This window comes from Mycena indigotica, assembly GCF_014461135.1.
Source record: "Mycena indigotica strain 171206Taipei chromosome Unknown Mind.scaff0014, whole genome shotgun sequence".
Taxonomy (NCBI): domain Eukaryota; kingdom Fungi; phylum Basidiomycota; class Agaricomycetes; order Agaricales; family Mycenaceae; genus Mycena; species Mycena indigotica.
In genome coordinates this window covers 1,096,181-1,110,720 of record NW_023503013.1, presented here as the reverse complement: position 1 = coordinate 1,110,720, position 14,540 = coordinate 1,096,181, and the positions used below count along the sequence as shown (strand labels likewise).

At 46.8% G+C, this 14,540-nt stretch overlaps 3 protein-coding genes across 3 annotated transcripts; 2 read left to right on the top strand and 1 right to left on the bottom strand.

Moving 5' to 3' along the window:
• Positions 1-1,744: 1,744 nt before the first annotated feature.
• On the top strand, positions 1,745-3,825 carry MIND_01314400 (uncharacterized protein; the record flags this gene model as incomplete). Its single annotated transcript, XM_037369599.1, has 3 exons — positions 1,745-1,858; positions 1,908-2,876; positions 2,929-3,825. The coding sequence occupies 3 exons, from the start codon at positions 1,745-1,747 to the stop codon at positions 3,823-3,825; spliced, it is 1,980 nt and encodes a 659-aa protein (XP_037214097.1).
• Positions 3,826-3,895: 70 nt separating this feature from the next.
• MIND_01314300 (uncharacterized protein) lies at positions 3,896-6,071 on the bottom strand (the record flags this gene model as incomplete). The annotated part of the gene is made up of 5 exons (XM_037369598.1): positions 3,896-4,354; positions 4,404-4,545; positions 4,634-4,991; positions 5,086-5,673; positions 5,732-6,071. 5 exons carry the CDS (start codon positions 6,069-6,071, stop codon positions 3,896-3,898), a joined length of 1,887 nt encoding a protein of 628 aa, XP_037214096.1.
• Positions 6,072-12,047: 5,976 nt separating this feature from the next.
• MIND_01314200 (uncharacterized protein) lies at positions 12,048-13,793 on the top strand (the record flags this gene model as incomplete). The annotated part of the gene is made up of 8 exons (XM_037369597.1): positions 12,048-12,317; positions 12,359-12,468; positions 12,516-12,634; positions 12,685-12,925; positions 12,972-13,008; positions 13,059-13,137; positions 13,190-13,518; positions 13,563-13,793. The coding sequence occupies 8 exons, from the start codon at positions 12,048-12,050 to the stop codon at positions 13,791-13,793; spliced, it is 1,416 nt and encodes a 471-aa protein (XP_037214095.1).
• Between the last annotated feature and the right edge of the window lie 747 nt (positions 13,794-14,540).

Below are 14,540 nucleotides of genomic sequence, written 5' to 3'. Positions count from 1 at the left end.
TTTCTCGGGCTCGTCACGTTCTCCGTGCTCCTCGTTGTCTCGCTCTTCCTCATTGCTTCGCCCTTCTGGGCCGACCTGAGCGAGCGATTCGGGATCTGCTATTGGTCGCTCTCGATCGCGCTCAACATGACCGTCACATGTGGCATTATCTGGCGGATCTGGCGAGCGGGCCGGCGAATACAGGTGGCCATGGGCGAGGAGCACGCCTATGCGCGGCGCTACGTTGGCATTGCCGCGATGCTCATCGAGTCTGCCGCACTGTACGCCATCTGGAGCTTGATGTTCTTGATCTGCTATGCCCGGAATACCCCGCTGCAGAACATATTGCTGTCTTCGCTGGGGCAGGTTCAGGCGCGTTTGCAAACCTTTATTCAACTGATTCTCTCTCATAACCCCGAACAGGGAATTGCGCCACTCCTCATCCTGTTCCGCGTCGCCCAGGGCAGCGCGTGGACACAGGACACAGGGAACGTCAACGCGAGCAGCGGCCCGCTGACTTTCCATCTATCACCAAACATCAACGTCTCTGGCATCGGCACGCGCTCCGCCCGGTCGTTCCAGCTCGGCAATCTGTCGCATGCCGCGGCGGCATCGTCCGCTGAGCGGGGCGACTGCGAGTCGATGTACTGCGGGCAGCCATCGTTCACACTCGACGACAGCCATGAGCATCATGATGGGGACAAGATGGGCTCTGTGTATGGGCCGGCGACGATTGAACAAGCGGAATCGGAGAGGACTTGTTAGATAAATAGGCGTACTGTATATTAGCATAGAAAGATTTCGAACATGTAACCATACCCACAATGAAAGTTACCCTGTTGCTCTCAGGCATTCGAGTCAACTTGAAGTATTTGGTGTCTCGGCCCGAGTCTCCCGGATGATTTTCGGCTCCGTGCCGTGATTGATGGGTTGCCCGTGTTGAACAGAGCTTAGGCAGAGATGGTCGATCACATCGGGACTCCTGGATCAAATGACGGTGGCGGCCTCAGTTGCGGGATGGAAAATCTGATTGTGCTCGGGAGCGAGTTCATCGGAAAAGCCGTCGACGCGAGACTGAAAGTTCGCAGTAGTTATGGGAATTGCCCGCCGCATTTCGTCCGCGCTGGGCTGTGTTTGTTTGGCAAACGCGGAGCGTGAGAATGCGATCTGTCTCACTGCTGTGATGGAGAATCCCAAGAACTTCAACGGCGTTTGATGATCAGGTACTGTCGCCGCAGTAGGCCCGATGTGGCGGGCATCCATCTCAGTCTCTGCCTGAGTGTACGTAGCGCTCGGGATGGTCGTTAACCGGTCAGATTTGAAGTCATAAATAGGATGTTTATGTATACATTGGTTTTTTTTGGCTGTGATTTCAAGTTGAATTTTGCGACATGTTTCATTTTCAGTCCTGTCGCTCAAAAAGTTCGAGTTGTGGCAATGCTATGATGCTATGATGCTATGATGCTCCCGGCATCTCGGCATCAATCGGCCTCCCAATGTGACCATCGACGACGACACGTCTCGTCACACCCACTTCCTTCGTTTCTTTATCCCACTCGCTGGACGCTCTTCACTTCAACATGTCGCGAGCAAGTACTCGCCGCTGCCCATACATCAACTGTAGCCGCTACCTCAGCCTGAAAAGTGCAGAGGGTGGGGCGCTGCCTGGCAGCACTTTTTACCAAGTGAGTGTTGTTGCATGCATTGCTGAGGCTACTTAGACCTGCTCGCTCAGTGTATAAATCAAGAAGTACACCGGATTTTCATGTATTACACCTCGCCGGGCCATACTGTCTTGCCAGCAGCACCATCTCGCTGCCCACACTGTCGGAGTTACCTTCCTTGGAAGACGAGAGAGTCGGGAGTTGCTGAGGCAGTGGTGCGTCCTACTGCTTTCCATTTATTCTTCTGGCTGATATATTATATAGTGTTCAAACCCAGAGCATGAATTGTACACTGTCAATCTCGACTTTTCGTCACCAACACCAACACTTCATTCAGCTTCCATGCCGCCTGGTACACGAAATTCTCGAACACCACCTACTACCAGCACTTCTGGCTGTATTGCGCATGACTGTAAAGCTGGACCAACAAAGCTTCACCGTGCATGTGGCAAATCTCTCTGCCGCAAACACTGCAACGAAGATGGGCCTTGTAACTACCCTGGACACGAGACTCACCGGCTTAAGAAGATTGGTGTGATACGGCGGCCAATGCAAAGCAATCAAATCTCCCTCCCACCTCCATCCACGGCAACATGGACAGGTGGCCCACCTTACACCCAACGACCTCCATCATCCCTTGATCGTCTACCCTACATCCAGCCTAGAGCTTCTCGAGCTCTTCCTGTCAATGTTATCGACAAGGACTCATTCGAGTCTAGTCAGCAGAGTCTCGCAGCACTCGAAGCGTATCAGCGTGCGCAAGAGGGGGAACTTCAGGCATTCGATAAAGCCTTGCCATACGATCTTACCCTTCCGGAGCCGGAGCTGTCGCTTGAAAGTGATTACGCACTTGCTATGCGAGTTCAACAGGCCCTTAATGAGGAGTCGAATCGACAAGACGATATATGGGATGCTGGGCCATCACAGCTGATGACGACACCAGCTTCCTCTCGACGTTCTCTCCCACCAATACTCCCTGACTCCCCCGAACTTTCTCCCCCACCAACCCTATCCTCTCTTCAATCTAAGCCAAGAGCAACTGGTGCTCGTAGCCGCATCACGCAACAAATGACAGATTCATGGATGGACCCTCCAACCCCGACAAATGCTTTCGAAAATGTGCCACCAGCAAGTTTCTTGGATGTTCAGCCAAGTTTTTTGAATACGCATCCGCGGAAAAAACGACTCGCCCAAGATCTTAGCCTTGTCCAGCGGTTCCGTTTATTGTTTCTCGTGAGTGCATCTCATTTTCCCTAAACAACAAGCTATTCTAACACAATTCTAGAACGGCAGTGACCCTCAAATGGTTTATATCAATACTGTCAATAAGCCCACGATTGCATGGCCACGATATCGACTCTCCGATGACCCGATGACTATGGAGAAGATTGGAGTCGATGGCAAAGCCCAGCTACAGCTTTATAACGAACCCTTCTGGTTAGACATCGACCTCGACCACACACACATTGTCAAGACCGACATAGTTCTTATTCTGCGTATTCGGAACACTGTTGGCGAAAAGGATGATGAAGTAATCCAGATGGCGCTCCATCCAACTACCGGCCCTCATATACGCAACAACCTACCTGCCGAACGCAAGGCAGTGCGTGTCAAATTACGGGAGATGGGTATTAAGGCAGACGACTCAGATGTCGAGGTGACCGGGCATAGGTTTCTAAAGGGGAAGCGAAAGCGGGTTCCATCAGTCGAGGTCATCACACCGCAAAAATTATCCAAGCCACGTCTGCAAATTAACACTACTATCCCACCATTATCCGACACTTTCACGTTCGACTCTCCACCTCCCTCAGCCCTGTCCCTGCAGTCGCATACATTCCATTCAGCCACATCTATCGACTCCTCTTGTCCTTCATCACCAAACTGTGACGATGTTTCTTGTCCTTCATCACCAATTATTGGCGACTCCCATCGCAAACAACTATCGTGGCCGCGTGGACTCACTGTCAAAGAAATGGAGGATGGGTTTGCTGCAATGACCCAATTGAAGAGCCGTTACCCAGGACTCAAGCGGGAGCAATGCTTTGAACGAGTCTTCAAAGGCCGCTATGTACATGCAACCTTTGACAAGCAGAAGGCAATTTGGCTTAGGGCATCGTCACTGCTTCGAAAAGAGGGTCGAGACAGTGGGGCACTCTGGACAGCTTGGCGAAAGAAGGTTTAGGATTTGTTTTTACTTGCCCTTGATTTGTTTATACAGTTGTATTGTTCAGTAGTCACAAAAAATTACTTGGTTATATTCTACGACGGTTATAGGAAGGAAGGGGCCCGCGAGGGGGGAGTACGCGTACATTATGTCCACCGTCTTCAAGCTTCTGTAGCGTAATATGATTATGTAGACGAATCATCTCATTAAGGAAGAAATTATACTTGACTGGAAGCATTTCTCGCACAATTGCAAGATAACCACCGAGCCACACATTCATCTGCTCTGCAACCGACGTGTTGAAGTACCATTTGTCACCATCCATAAGATGTGGACAATCGGCTGGATTACAGTTCTCTTGACAGAATGTGTGGCTAGCGTCGTGCTTGTTCTTGAAATGAAAGACATCAACAAACATGCCTATGTCGTCAAACCACGACCAATCTTCGTTGGCAGCAACTTGCTGAGCTGCATCACAGTTACTGTCGTATATCAAATGATGAGGCTTTCGGGCATGGGGAACAGAATAGGCCTTCTCGACAAAAACCTGGGCTTGCATAAGAATGAACAAAGAGAAAAAATCAGGGCATACATACCAGAACGTTGGAAACAGCCTCGGCCTCATAGAAGGTCGCTCGACTTGCAATTAGACCACAGGGGAAAACGAGTGTCTGCTCATTATGAGTATGAGCACGGCTGAAATGAGCACGTTGTTTTCGTCGTCCACGAAGTTGAGTCCTGCGTTTCGCACGGTTCCCCGACACCAACTGTTCCTGGGTCTGCTCGTCTGCGGAGAACCAGTTGGCCATTCGGTTCATGCTCAAACCATTCATCATCCTCCTGTATAGCATCCTCTGACACCCAATGGTCTCCATTACTATCGCCAGCAACAATATCGTGTGGATGTGCCGTTCGATGTCGATTAAGGCGGTTGCGAAGTGTAAAAGCAGCCTGACCACGGGCAGTGTGTAAATCCTCCATCTCAATATGCTCTGAATTATCGCATGTTTTGTAGCCAGAACGAACATGATGATTGCACCCAACAACAGCACACTCGTTGATTCTGAAAGCGTGGGTAGGACAGAAGCGATCTTGATTGCTGTTAAGGGGGATGGTACAATGAGGCTCTCGACACCGTGGATGACCAATGGCAAGGCCATCGGTGACTACAACCTGTATGTCTTCTAGAAGATCAATTAGATGGTAAATAACAAGGAATATGAAGCTTTCCTTCTGACCCATCATCGTTTACCCATTGTCGTGTGCAGAGATTGCAACCATGTCCAAGGGTTTCTTCAAATCCTCGTTGAATAACCTCCTCATTCCGTGCCTCCATCGCCATTGTCATTCTGTCTTTCTGAAGACCGGTGTGTGGAAGAACAAGCCGAGTATTCCTACGACGATGATAGTCAAGTAGGGTATAGAGCGTAAAGGCATCCCAGATATGGTTTGTCGTTAGAACACAGCCAAATTGCCAGCCTCCAGCTTCGAAGAGTTCATTGTCGACTTGCGAGAGTGCGAGATCATAGATTCGTGAACAATTCGTTCCCGAGACCCATGCAACAAGCATCATGGTAATCCATAGAGTGACGAGGCGCTTTTCGATAAACTGATGAGCTCCGACTTGAATATAGCCTGGGATTTCATCAATGGCGTAGTAAGTGCGAATGCCCTTGAGAACGGAGAAGTCGGGAAAGTATGTTGTAAAGCAGTTGGGGCAGTAAAGCTTGATTTCGTATGCTGGGAGAACTCCACGGGCCAGGGTGTAAACAACAACCTGCCTAGAAGTTGCCTTTTTAAGCGGGCTCTGCCGACCACAAGCTGGATTGTCGCAGAAATGTGTTGGTGGATAGAGTACAAGAGAAGCTAGATAACCAGTGAGTAAGTGAGAAACCAAGAAAGCAGGGCATGTTGCTAGACGTACTGAGACCACGCTTCCAGCCGTGTTCATGGAATAGCTTCTCCTCCTCGTCCGTTGGCTCAGATGCTGGCCAGCCCCATATTTCCTCTTTATATGCCAACCACAAACTCTCTACCATTCCCTCATCAATACCAAGTGCATCTGAGGTGAAAGCAAGAATAGAGGGAGGCAACACGGAAGGAGCACAGTCCTCATTACCAAAACTGGACGGTTGGACCAAGAAGATGTCGTTCTTGAGGCGTGCAAGGATGTTGATGAATACGAAGGTCTGTTGGAGGGACAGACCATGTGCAAGAGAGGATGAGTCAGAGGACTTGCTGGTAAGCAATGTATCTTGGCTCATAGTTGTGCTTGACTAAAATTTGGCGATGTAGGTTCCACGCGTGCAGGTGGAACCAGGATGATGTCATAGGGCTGACTAATACAACTAAACTGAAACTACACTGGCACCCCGCGACTGAGACCACCCGCAGCACCCGCACCTGCCGCTCCTGGGTAGCAATATAGCATCGTAGCATTTCCAAAGTCCAACTGGACTCCTGTCGCTCCGAGTGACCGCGTCGGTACCGGAAACAGCTTTAGTTGGTTGTGCTGAAACAGAGACCTTTGACTCAAGCCGTTGAAATATTGTTCCATGGACGACTAACTCATCGCATTGCTGTATCCATTGCCGATGCAATGAATGACTCCCATTGTATAATGACTGCGGCCTCGGAGTCACCTTGCCTGGGCTACAAAAAGCAATATGTTGGTTGAGGTGGGCATACCTTCCTTGTTCCCCATGAATTTCTTCATTATCATTATTGCCCTTTCCTCTCTACTGCTCCTGGCAGCAGCCCAACCATTGCCAGTGATTCCAAGTAAGAGAACCAACCTCCTCTTAACTCTATAATTTGCTAATATCTGAACTAGCTAGTCTAGAACCTGACGTAGGAGAACTGGCAACCCTCTCTAAGCCTCCTCCACCGGTCTCTCCTCCTAGTATGTACCATATTGGTTTTCATAGGAGAGAGTATTGATATCTTCCACAGATCTTGATCTTCCTGAAGCTATGAAGACAGCAACAATAAATTCTTTCCTGTCCTTCAGAGAACTTAAAGTGATGGATAAAGGGACATAATATTCATTCCTTAAGTTATTGCTATCTACATTACATAACTTGTTGTGCAAGGAACACATCTTAATTTAACTTAAAGCTTTTTTAAAATATTTTGTCAGATCAGACACAGAGGATTCAAAATTTCTAATCATTTCCCATGTACTATCTCAACAAATCCTGTTGTAATCTTGTAATCATTTCATCAGCTGCAAAGTGCAGCTCACACAATTCATTGTCCTCATTGGCATGCTTGCCCCAAAAGGCAATTTCTGACATTTCCAGGATACCTCTAGCACTAAGAATTGCCTAATCAGGAAATAATTCAAGTCTAAAATTTTTGTGTCAAGTGTCACCCCATTTTTGCCACCTGTTTGTCCCAAAAATGACTGTGAATTCACAGTGTTGACCCGGCGTGGTAACACTGTGAAGCAACACAAATTTGCATGGTTCTCATAGAAATGAATAATCTATGGATAAAGGAATGAATAATTGTAAGTTTTTGAAGTTTCTAAGGCGATTTTTGACTAAGTCCAATACATTGTAGCTTGTCAGTGGTCTATATGGTATGAATAATTTGAATAATATTGATAAAGTCTATATGCTAATAAGATAGTCAGCAGAGAATGAATAATAATGAATAATTCAAGACCTGAGACTTTAGGCCTGAGTTCAGCGCCGTCACACCATGTCACGGGCGTGACAAATTTCCCCAAAAGGAAATTTTCGCCATTTAACACTATAATCATTAGAAAATGTCACAGATTGTCACAAAATCAAAGTTGTATATTTTGGCTGTATAAACAACTTTCATTGAGTGATCTGTAGTAACAGCTCAATAGTTGTGCCAGCACTAGCCAACCACTAGCTGATCCATAACTGATGAGATGATATCTCAATAACTAGATAGGTTACAGAGCTAATTGAAGTACTACTAAGGATACCTGAACGATTGGGTCAATATTCACATCAATCTAATGTTATCTGTATATCAAACAATTAAATGATTATGCCTCAGACTCATTGATTCAGCAATATATCCTCTAATTCTTTCTAAATTCAGATAATTTTTTCACTAGTACATAGGTAGTTATATTCTCTTGATGTGTTCTGATATGAGTATAGTCTCATATCTTTATACCATACTGTTATACCACTTTTCTGTAGTTTTTCTACTTCAAATTTAATCAAGCACAGTGATGGCCTGATATTTGGGTCAGGAATGCATGGATATTGATGATCTAAGTTGTGTTCTAGGCGGATAGATGTCCATCATAGCCCTGTAAGACACACCTATTTTTAGGCAACCTATATACCTGCATATAAGGGATATATCCTGTTATTCTAATCTCCCAATAACTCACTTGGACATAAGGGATTCCCAATGAGATAAAGGTAGGAAGCATACAGAGGGGTCCCTCTGAAATATGACATGCCTCTCATAATTTACCATCCATGTTATTTGGTATTATACACAATGCTCCTATTACACAAGATATTCATAATACAACCATGATCTGTTAGTTGATTATAGATCAAAATGTGTTAAGTTCAGTTAATGAGGTATATAAAGAGACCTATGTACTCTGATTGGTCTCTATATATTGTTAGAGGATGAATTGAGGTGAACATTCCAAGACAGGTTGAGTGCAGAACTGGTTTACATGAATAGTAGGGTCTATAGACTGAGTACTGGACATTGAGATGCATGTATGGGGGTATTTGAATATGTACTAAAGACCTCCAAATGAACCTGTCCAGCACTTGAATCAACCTCATAGCCATTCTGGATCCCTCACAGTACCATTATCAGTGTTATCTATTCCAAAGATGATAGGTTGGCTATGGCATGGCCTTTATGAGTCTGAGAAATCTAAGTATATCTACGAGTAGGGGCATGATCCAGCTCCCAGAAAGTGGTGCCCCTGCCTCTGTAGACCACCTTCATCCTGTGTTATATGACACCTAAGGCCTCCAGGAATTGACTTGCTCTAACACTTGTGGTATAATCACAAATGGGTGGGATTATAGTGGACCATCATATGTCACTATATCAACTTAGATCATGGGATTCCATGGATGTAGTCCCAAGATATCAGCAAAATACTCCCTAGCTCAGTATTGAATCATACTTGGCAGTCAATAGGTTGATGTCATGGCACCAAATGAGATGACTAGATGAAAAAGATAATGTTAGGGTGCTATACCCTTCAAATGAGCACTCTCCCAACTTTATCTGCCTAACTAGCTAGAGATCCATGGATATCTTGCAGGGTTGATGAAGATCAAATACTACTGATGTGTGGATACATTGCATTACTGGTATCACATTCACTCAGGATCTGAAGCTGAAATACCAAAGCCCTGGTGTGAAGTATGTGAACATATGAGTCACCTACCACACATTAGTTTAAGTACCAGATATTCCTATTGTTATGACTGAGAACTAAATACAGTCATCATATGGTATGATAGTAATCAAAGACTATGGTCAATTGATGGTACTGGTCAAAAACTTCCTGGTAGTACTTGAATCATGTGTTTACCTCAAGTAGTTATGGAGATAGAGGCTCATCAGTTGTAGCTTAGCTAGTAATTGACTAGTGCTGGCATAACTATTCAACTGGCGGTGTAGGTGACTTAATGAAAGTTGTTTGTATATGCAAAATATACAACTTTGATTTGTGACGATCTGTGACATTCCCTGATGATTGTACTGTTAAATAGCGAAAATTTCCTTTTCCGGAAGTTTGTCACGCCCATGACACGGTGTAACAGCACTGAACTCAGGCCAAGTCTCTCAGGTTTTTAATTATTCATTATTATTCATTCTCTGCTGACTATCTTATTAGCATATAGACTTCAAGGATATTATTCAAATTATTCATACCATATAGACCACTGATAAACCTACAATGTATTGGACTTGGTCAAAAATTGCCTTAGAAACTTCAAAAACTTACAATTATTCATTCCTTTATCCATGGATTATTCATTTCTATAAGAACCTTGCAAATTTGTGTTGCTACACAGTGTTGCCCCGCCGGGTCAACACTGTGAATTCACAGTCATTTTTGGGACAAACAGGTGATTTTTTTCTTTTTTTCCCACACTTTAGGGCCGGCTCCATAAATGACTTAGTATAAAATAATATAGACTTTAGGGCTGTCCTTATAAATGACTTAGTATATATAATATATAAGACTGCTGCAAGACTGACTGACTGACTTTATTATGATAACTTTAACTGCCAGGACTTTAGGGCCGGTAGAATAACTGCCCACTTTGTGAGGTGATAGATATTACTATTTGAACACTAGCTTCAGTTTTGACCTAAGCCTAATTGTTACTGGTTGACTGACAAAATGCAGAAAGGTGAAAGATCACGAGTGTCTTTTGGGTGGAAGTCCGCGGACTCCAATTGGGCGGAATTTCAATTTTTCCATGCCTGCGCAGGCACACTGAATGCCCTAATCAGGTAACAGGTCACACAAAATTCCGCAATAGAATATTTCACAGGTCACAGGCCTGCTGAATTGATTGAATGGGTGAGTATATTGACCAATACAGATATAGTATGATACAAATACTGTACTATTTCATTCAATTCTGCAGGCCTGTGACCTGTGACACATGTGGCAGAAATGTGCAATTCAGCCAAGGGCTGAATTTAGTGTGACCTCCTGCCTTATATGGAAGTTCTGCGCGCCGTAGGCGCGGAACCTTTTTGAAAATTACCATTTTGGGACGGTTTGGGACCAAAGAAATTCACTGTGACCTGTGACAGGCAGAAAATTTTCGGCCAAAAAAAGTCAATGTGACCGTGACATGACTAATTGATTGAAATAGTACAGTATGACATGGCTCAAGCCTCAGAGTCAAGATATGATAGGAATATAATATGATATAGCAAATGATATACTGTCACATTTTATTCAATTCAAATACCAAAAGTAGTATAACATCTAAGACAAAAATATCAATTCAAATTATTTCCTGATTAGGAAGTTCTTGGCGGCAGAGGCGCCCGGAAATGTCAAAATTGCCCTTTTGGGAGAGGATTTTGAGAACGGCGTGACACGTGACATACACATACAGACTGACTAAATGCTACAGTATTGTATCTATATTTGCCCAGCACCACTTTGAATCCTCCCTGCTACATAGGACCCTCATCTCACTGACACACTCACTCACAAGTCACAACTTGTGAGTGTGTCAGTGAGATGAGGGTCACAACAAAGTCTAAGGAAACAAAGGCAAAGGTGTAAACCCGCTAGTCAGAGGGTCTTGAAGAAGTTTGAACCCCCCCTCTCTCTTCCCCTTGCTCTCAGCGGGCACCAGTATAACACAAATCAGAAGGCTTTGCAATTTGCAATACATATAACAAGAGCCTGAGACACAAAGCATTCTACCAACTTTGAATGGTGTGAGCATAGTATTTACATTCCAATTCCAAGTTGCAACCATGTTTAAAATGGTGGATCGCACAGCTGTGCCTTCACCCTGTCAGGGGTGTCAAAGTTGCCACCTGAAAGAAAGGCATGTTCGACAATGATTTTGAAGGGGGCTGGCTACTCACATTGGCGCTTGACATTCGACTCTCTGATATTAATGGTCACTAGAATGACATCAGTCTACCAGAAAACATATACTAGTATATGACAGTGAATACTTACCGTCATTTGGCAAAGACAAGGCTCCCGCAAAGGCACTCGCAAAGACGAGAGCAAGATAAGTAGTGAGGATGAACTTGGCCATGGGCTTGCGGAGGGCGTTGTGAAACTGAAGCAAAGCACGGAAACTGGGACCTCTCTTATACCGCTCGGCTTGATCTGCTCAGGCTTCTAAAGTAGCATTCATATTGACGGTCGATAATCATTCGGAACCAACGAACCCTATATCATCCGCGTGATCATCGATTCGACAGTCACAGTGTAGGGAGACTCGGACATGAAAAACCAAATTTGTATATCTTCGGAAACATCCGGCCGGCGACTCGGACACCCTGTTTTAAGACACAAAAAGTACTAGGCGAAGGAATCAGTGAGCTACAAGCAAAGCTTAAGCTTGATTAAGCTTGAACCGACCGGAATGTGAAAAGCTACCAAACGAGAGTCCGAAGGCTGCCATTGTGCTGCGAATTGCTGCAATGTACTTGCGCTTCGAAAAAAAAAAAATCGAAACCAAGTCTTCTCACGGCTGGAAGGCATGTTTCATATGATGGGGCCCACATGGAGCGATATCCACATTCAAAGGGGGTCGGGCCAAACGAGTTTCGAGGGTTCGACTGCTCATCGGTGCTTGATGGAGTTGGTGTTCTTCCTCGCACGAACGAAGCTCGAAATACCATTCCATGCGTGTGCGGACCAGGCCTACGCATCTATCGCAGTCGACGATAAGGCAATGGAACAAAAGCTCATTGACTCGTCCGCCTTCGATCTCGGGCTCAGCCACTGGCATGCCATGGAAGGTGACGACGAGACATCAATGGTATTGATGCAATTCAACACGTGAGAAGAGAGAAGCGGCAGGAATCCAGCGAGGATCTACGAAAGGGCGACAATCTGATCCGCGTGCGATTCGCGAGATTGGTCCGGCAGAAGTTCGGGCAGGGGCCGACAGACCTACGACCTGCGCCGAAGTGCGTCAATACGTTATTAAAGAGCAGGTGCGCTATACTTACCCCAGCTGTTCCATGGATCCCACCACAAACGTCACGTCATTCGCACCAGAGGGCGAGACTGCCTTCGATTTGTGGATCGAGAAGTCCTTCCTCGACGGCTATGCGCTCGCGGCTGTTGGATACGGTGTGTGGCCTTTGTCGGTATTTCTTTTCTGAATGACCATCGTTGTCCAGGTGTCCTCCTCGCGTTGACCTGGCAGACCATGCACGCGTTCTTCAGTCTGCCACAGAAGAGTCGGCCGTGGGGCCTGGTCGGGTACGCCGCGATGATCTTTGCCTTGGCCACCATCGGCTTTGGGAGCGCGACGAAGATCAACGAACGGTCCTTTGTCCAGGACCGCAACGCACCCGGGGGACCTAGTGGCTTCGAAATCATCTCATTCGCATCGCCGGTGAACATGATGGGCGTCGTCGCGTGCGCTTTCCCTTCGCCTAAGTATTATTTTGCTGAGAACGCCTAGATACGTGACGTTGAGTTGGATTGCCGACGGCCTGGTGGTGAGCTTTCTCCCATCAACAGCTTTCAGAAACTAAACGCGTCCCCCGAGTTGTGGCGCTTCTGGCTCGTCTGGGGCTCCAACTACGTCTATACCATCTTCCCGGCTATGATGCTGTTGGGCTCAATCGGTGAGTCTTTGAACTAGTTCTTTAAACTAGACTCACGGAAAGAATGCACCAGCCACGTCCCTGGCGCTCATCGTTACGAGTTTCCAACTCGAAAACTCCTTTTGGGCCGCCCGCTCGGTTCAATTTGGCACGGCATACTGGTCCCTCTCCATTTCGCTCAACATCCTCCTGACGCTACTCATCGCCGGGAGAATCCTCGTCATCCGCAAGCGGGTGAAGCGCACGCTCGGGTCGCAGCATGCGCAGAAGTACTTCTCGGCCGCTGCAATGATCATCGAGTCCGCCTCGCTCTATGCTGTCGTCGGGCTCATCTTCATTGTCACCTACGCGCGCAGTAGTTCGGTGCAAAACCTGGTCTTTCCTGTGCTGGGCCAAGTTCAAGTAAGAATGCTCCCCGATCATTGAGTCATACTTACCTTTCACAGGGGATAGCGCCGATGCTTATCCTTTCGCGTGTCGCGCAAGGCCGGGCCTGGTCACAGAGCACGATCCAGGCTACGACTGCACTGAGTATCAATGGTGCAAATGGCGCAAGTACGACCAACATCGGGCTGGGTAGTTTGGCCTCGCGGCAAGGAGCGCCCGACACCGTCAAAGGCGTGCATATTGTGACGGATAAGCACACCGACTCCTTCCCGTATACATCGGATGTATAATTTATTTCTAAAATGGGTATGAGTGGTGTGGGTTACGAAATCGAAAGCAACTCACTTGAAATTTGACGATCGAGCGGGGTTCTGGCAACATCAGAATTTCGCCACACATTTTGCGAATATCAACCAACAGACACTGGCCGGAAGAAGCATACCTGATTCCCTGTAAATCTATCTGTCAGCCGTTCCGTTGCGGTGGGACATATAGAGCTGACCATCTGGAGCGCCCCCCATCTCCCAATTCCTCATCCATGTTCTCGATCCGGAAGTTGGAGCCTATTTTTGACGCGGCCAACCCAGCGGCGACGCTGCCTGCATACTCCGACATCCTCTCAGTGCTAAGTCGGGCATTCGACGGTGGTGCGTCCCTAAAAGACTGGCTTCGTTCCTCGATTCATTCACCAAGTAGATTTGTTCACTGCCGCGGTTAATGGCCGGGATGTCGACGACCCAGACCGAAGCTACTACGAGCCATTTTTAATGGCACCAGTCGTAGCGGAGGCCCTGGCTGGTGAGATATACGTGGCGGAAGCAGTTGAAGAGGGGAAAACGAAGGTTGTCGGGATTGCAGGTTGGTTTGGGCCAGGTGTCTCCATGTTTGAAAGGTAGAAACGCCGGTTTGCCCCCGTTGTGCGTGCGGCTGACGCAAGCGGAAGCGAGCAAGAGCAGCAATACGCACTGCTGCCGTTCATGGCGAGCATGAGCGCAGAGCTACAAGCCTGGTGGACAGACGTAGTGAGCAGGGTGACG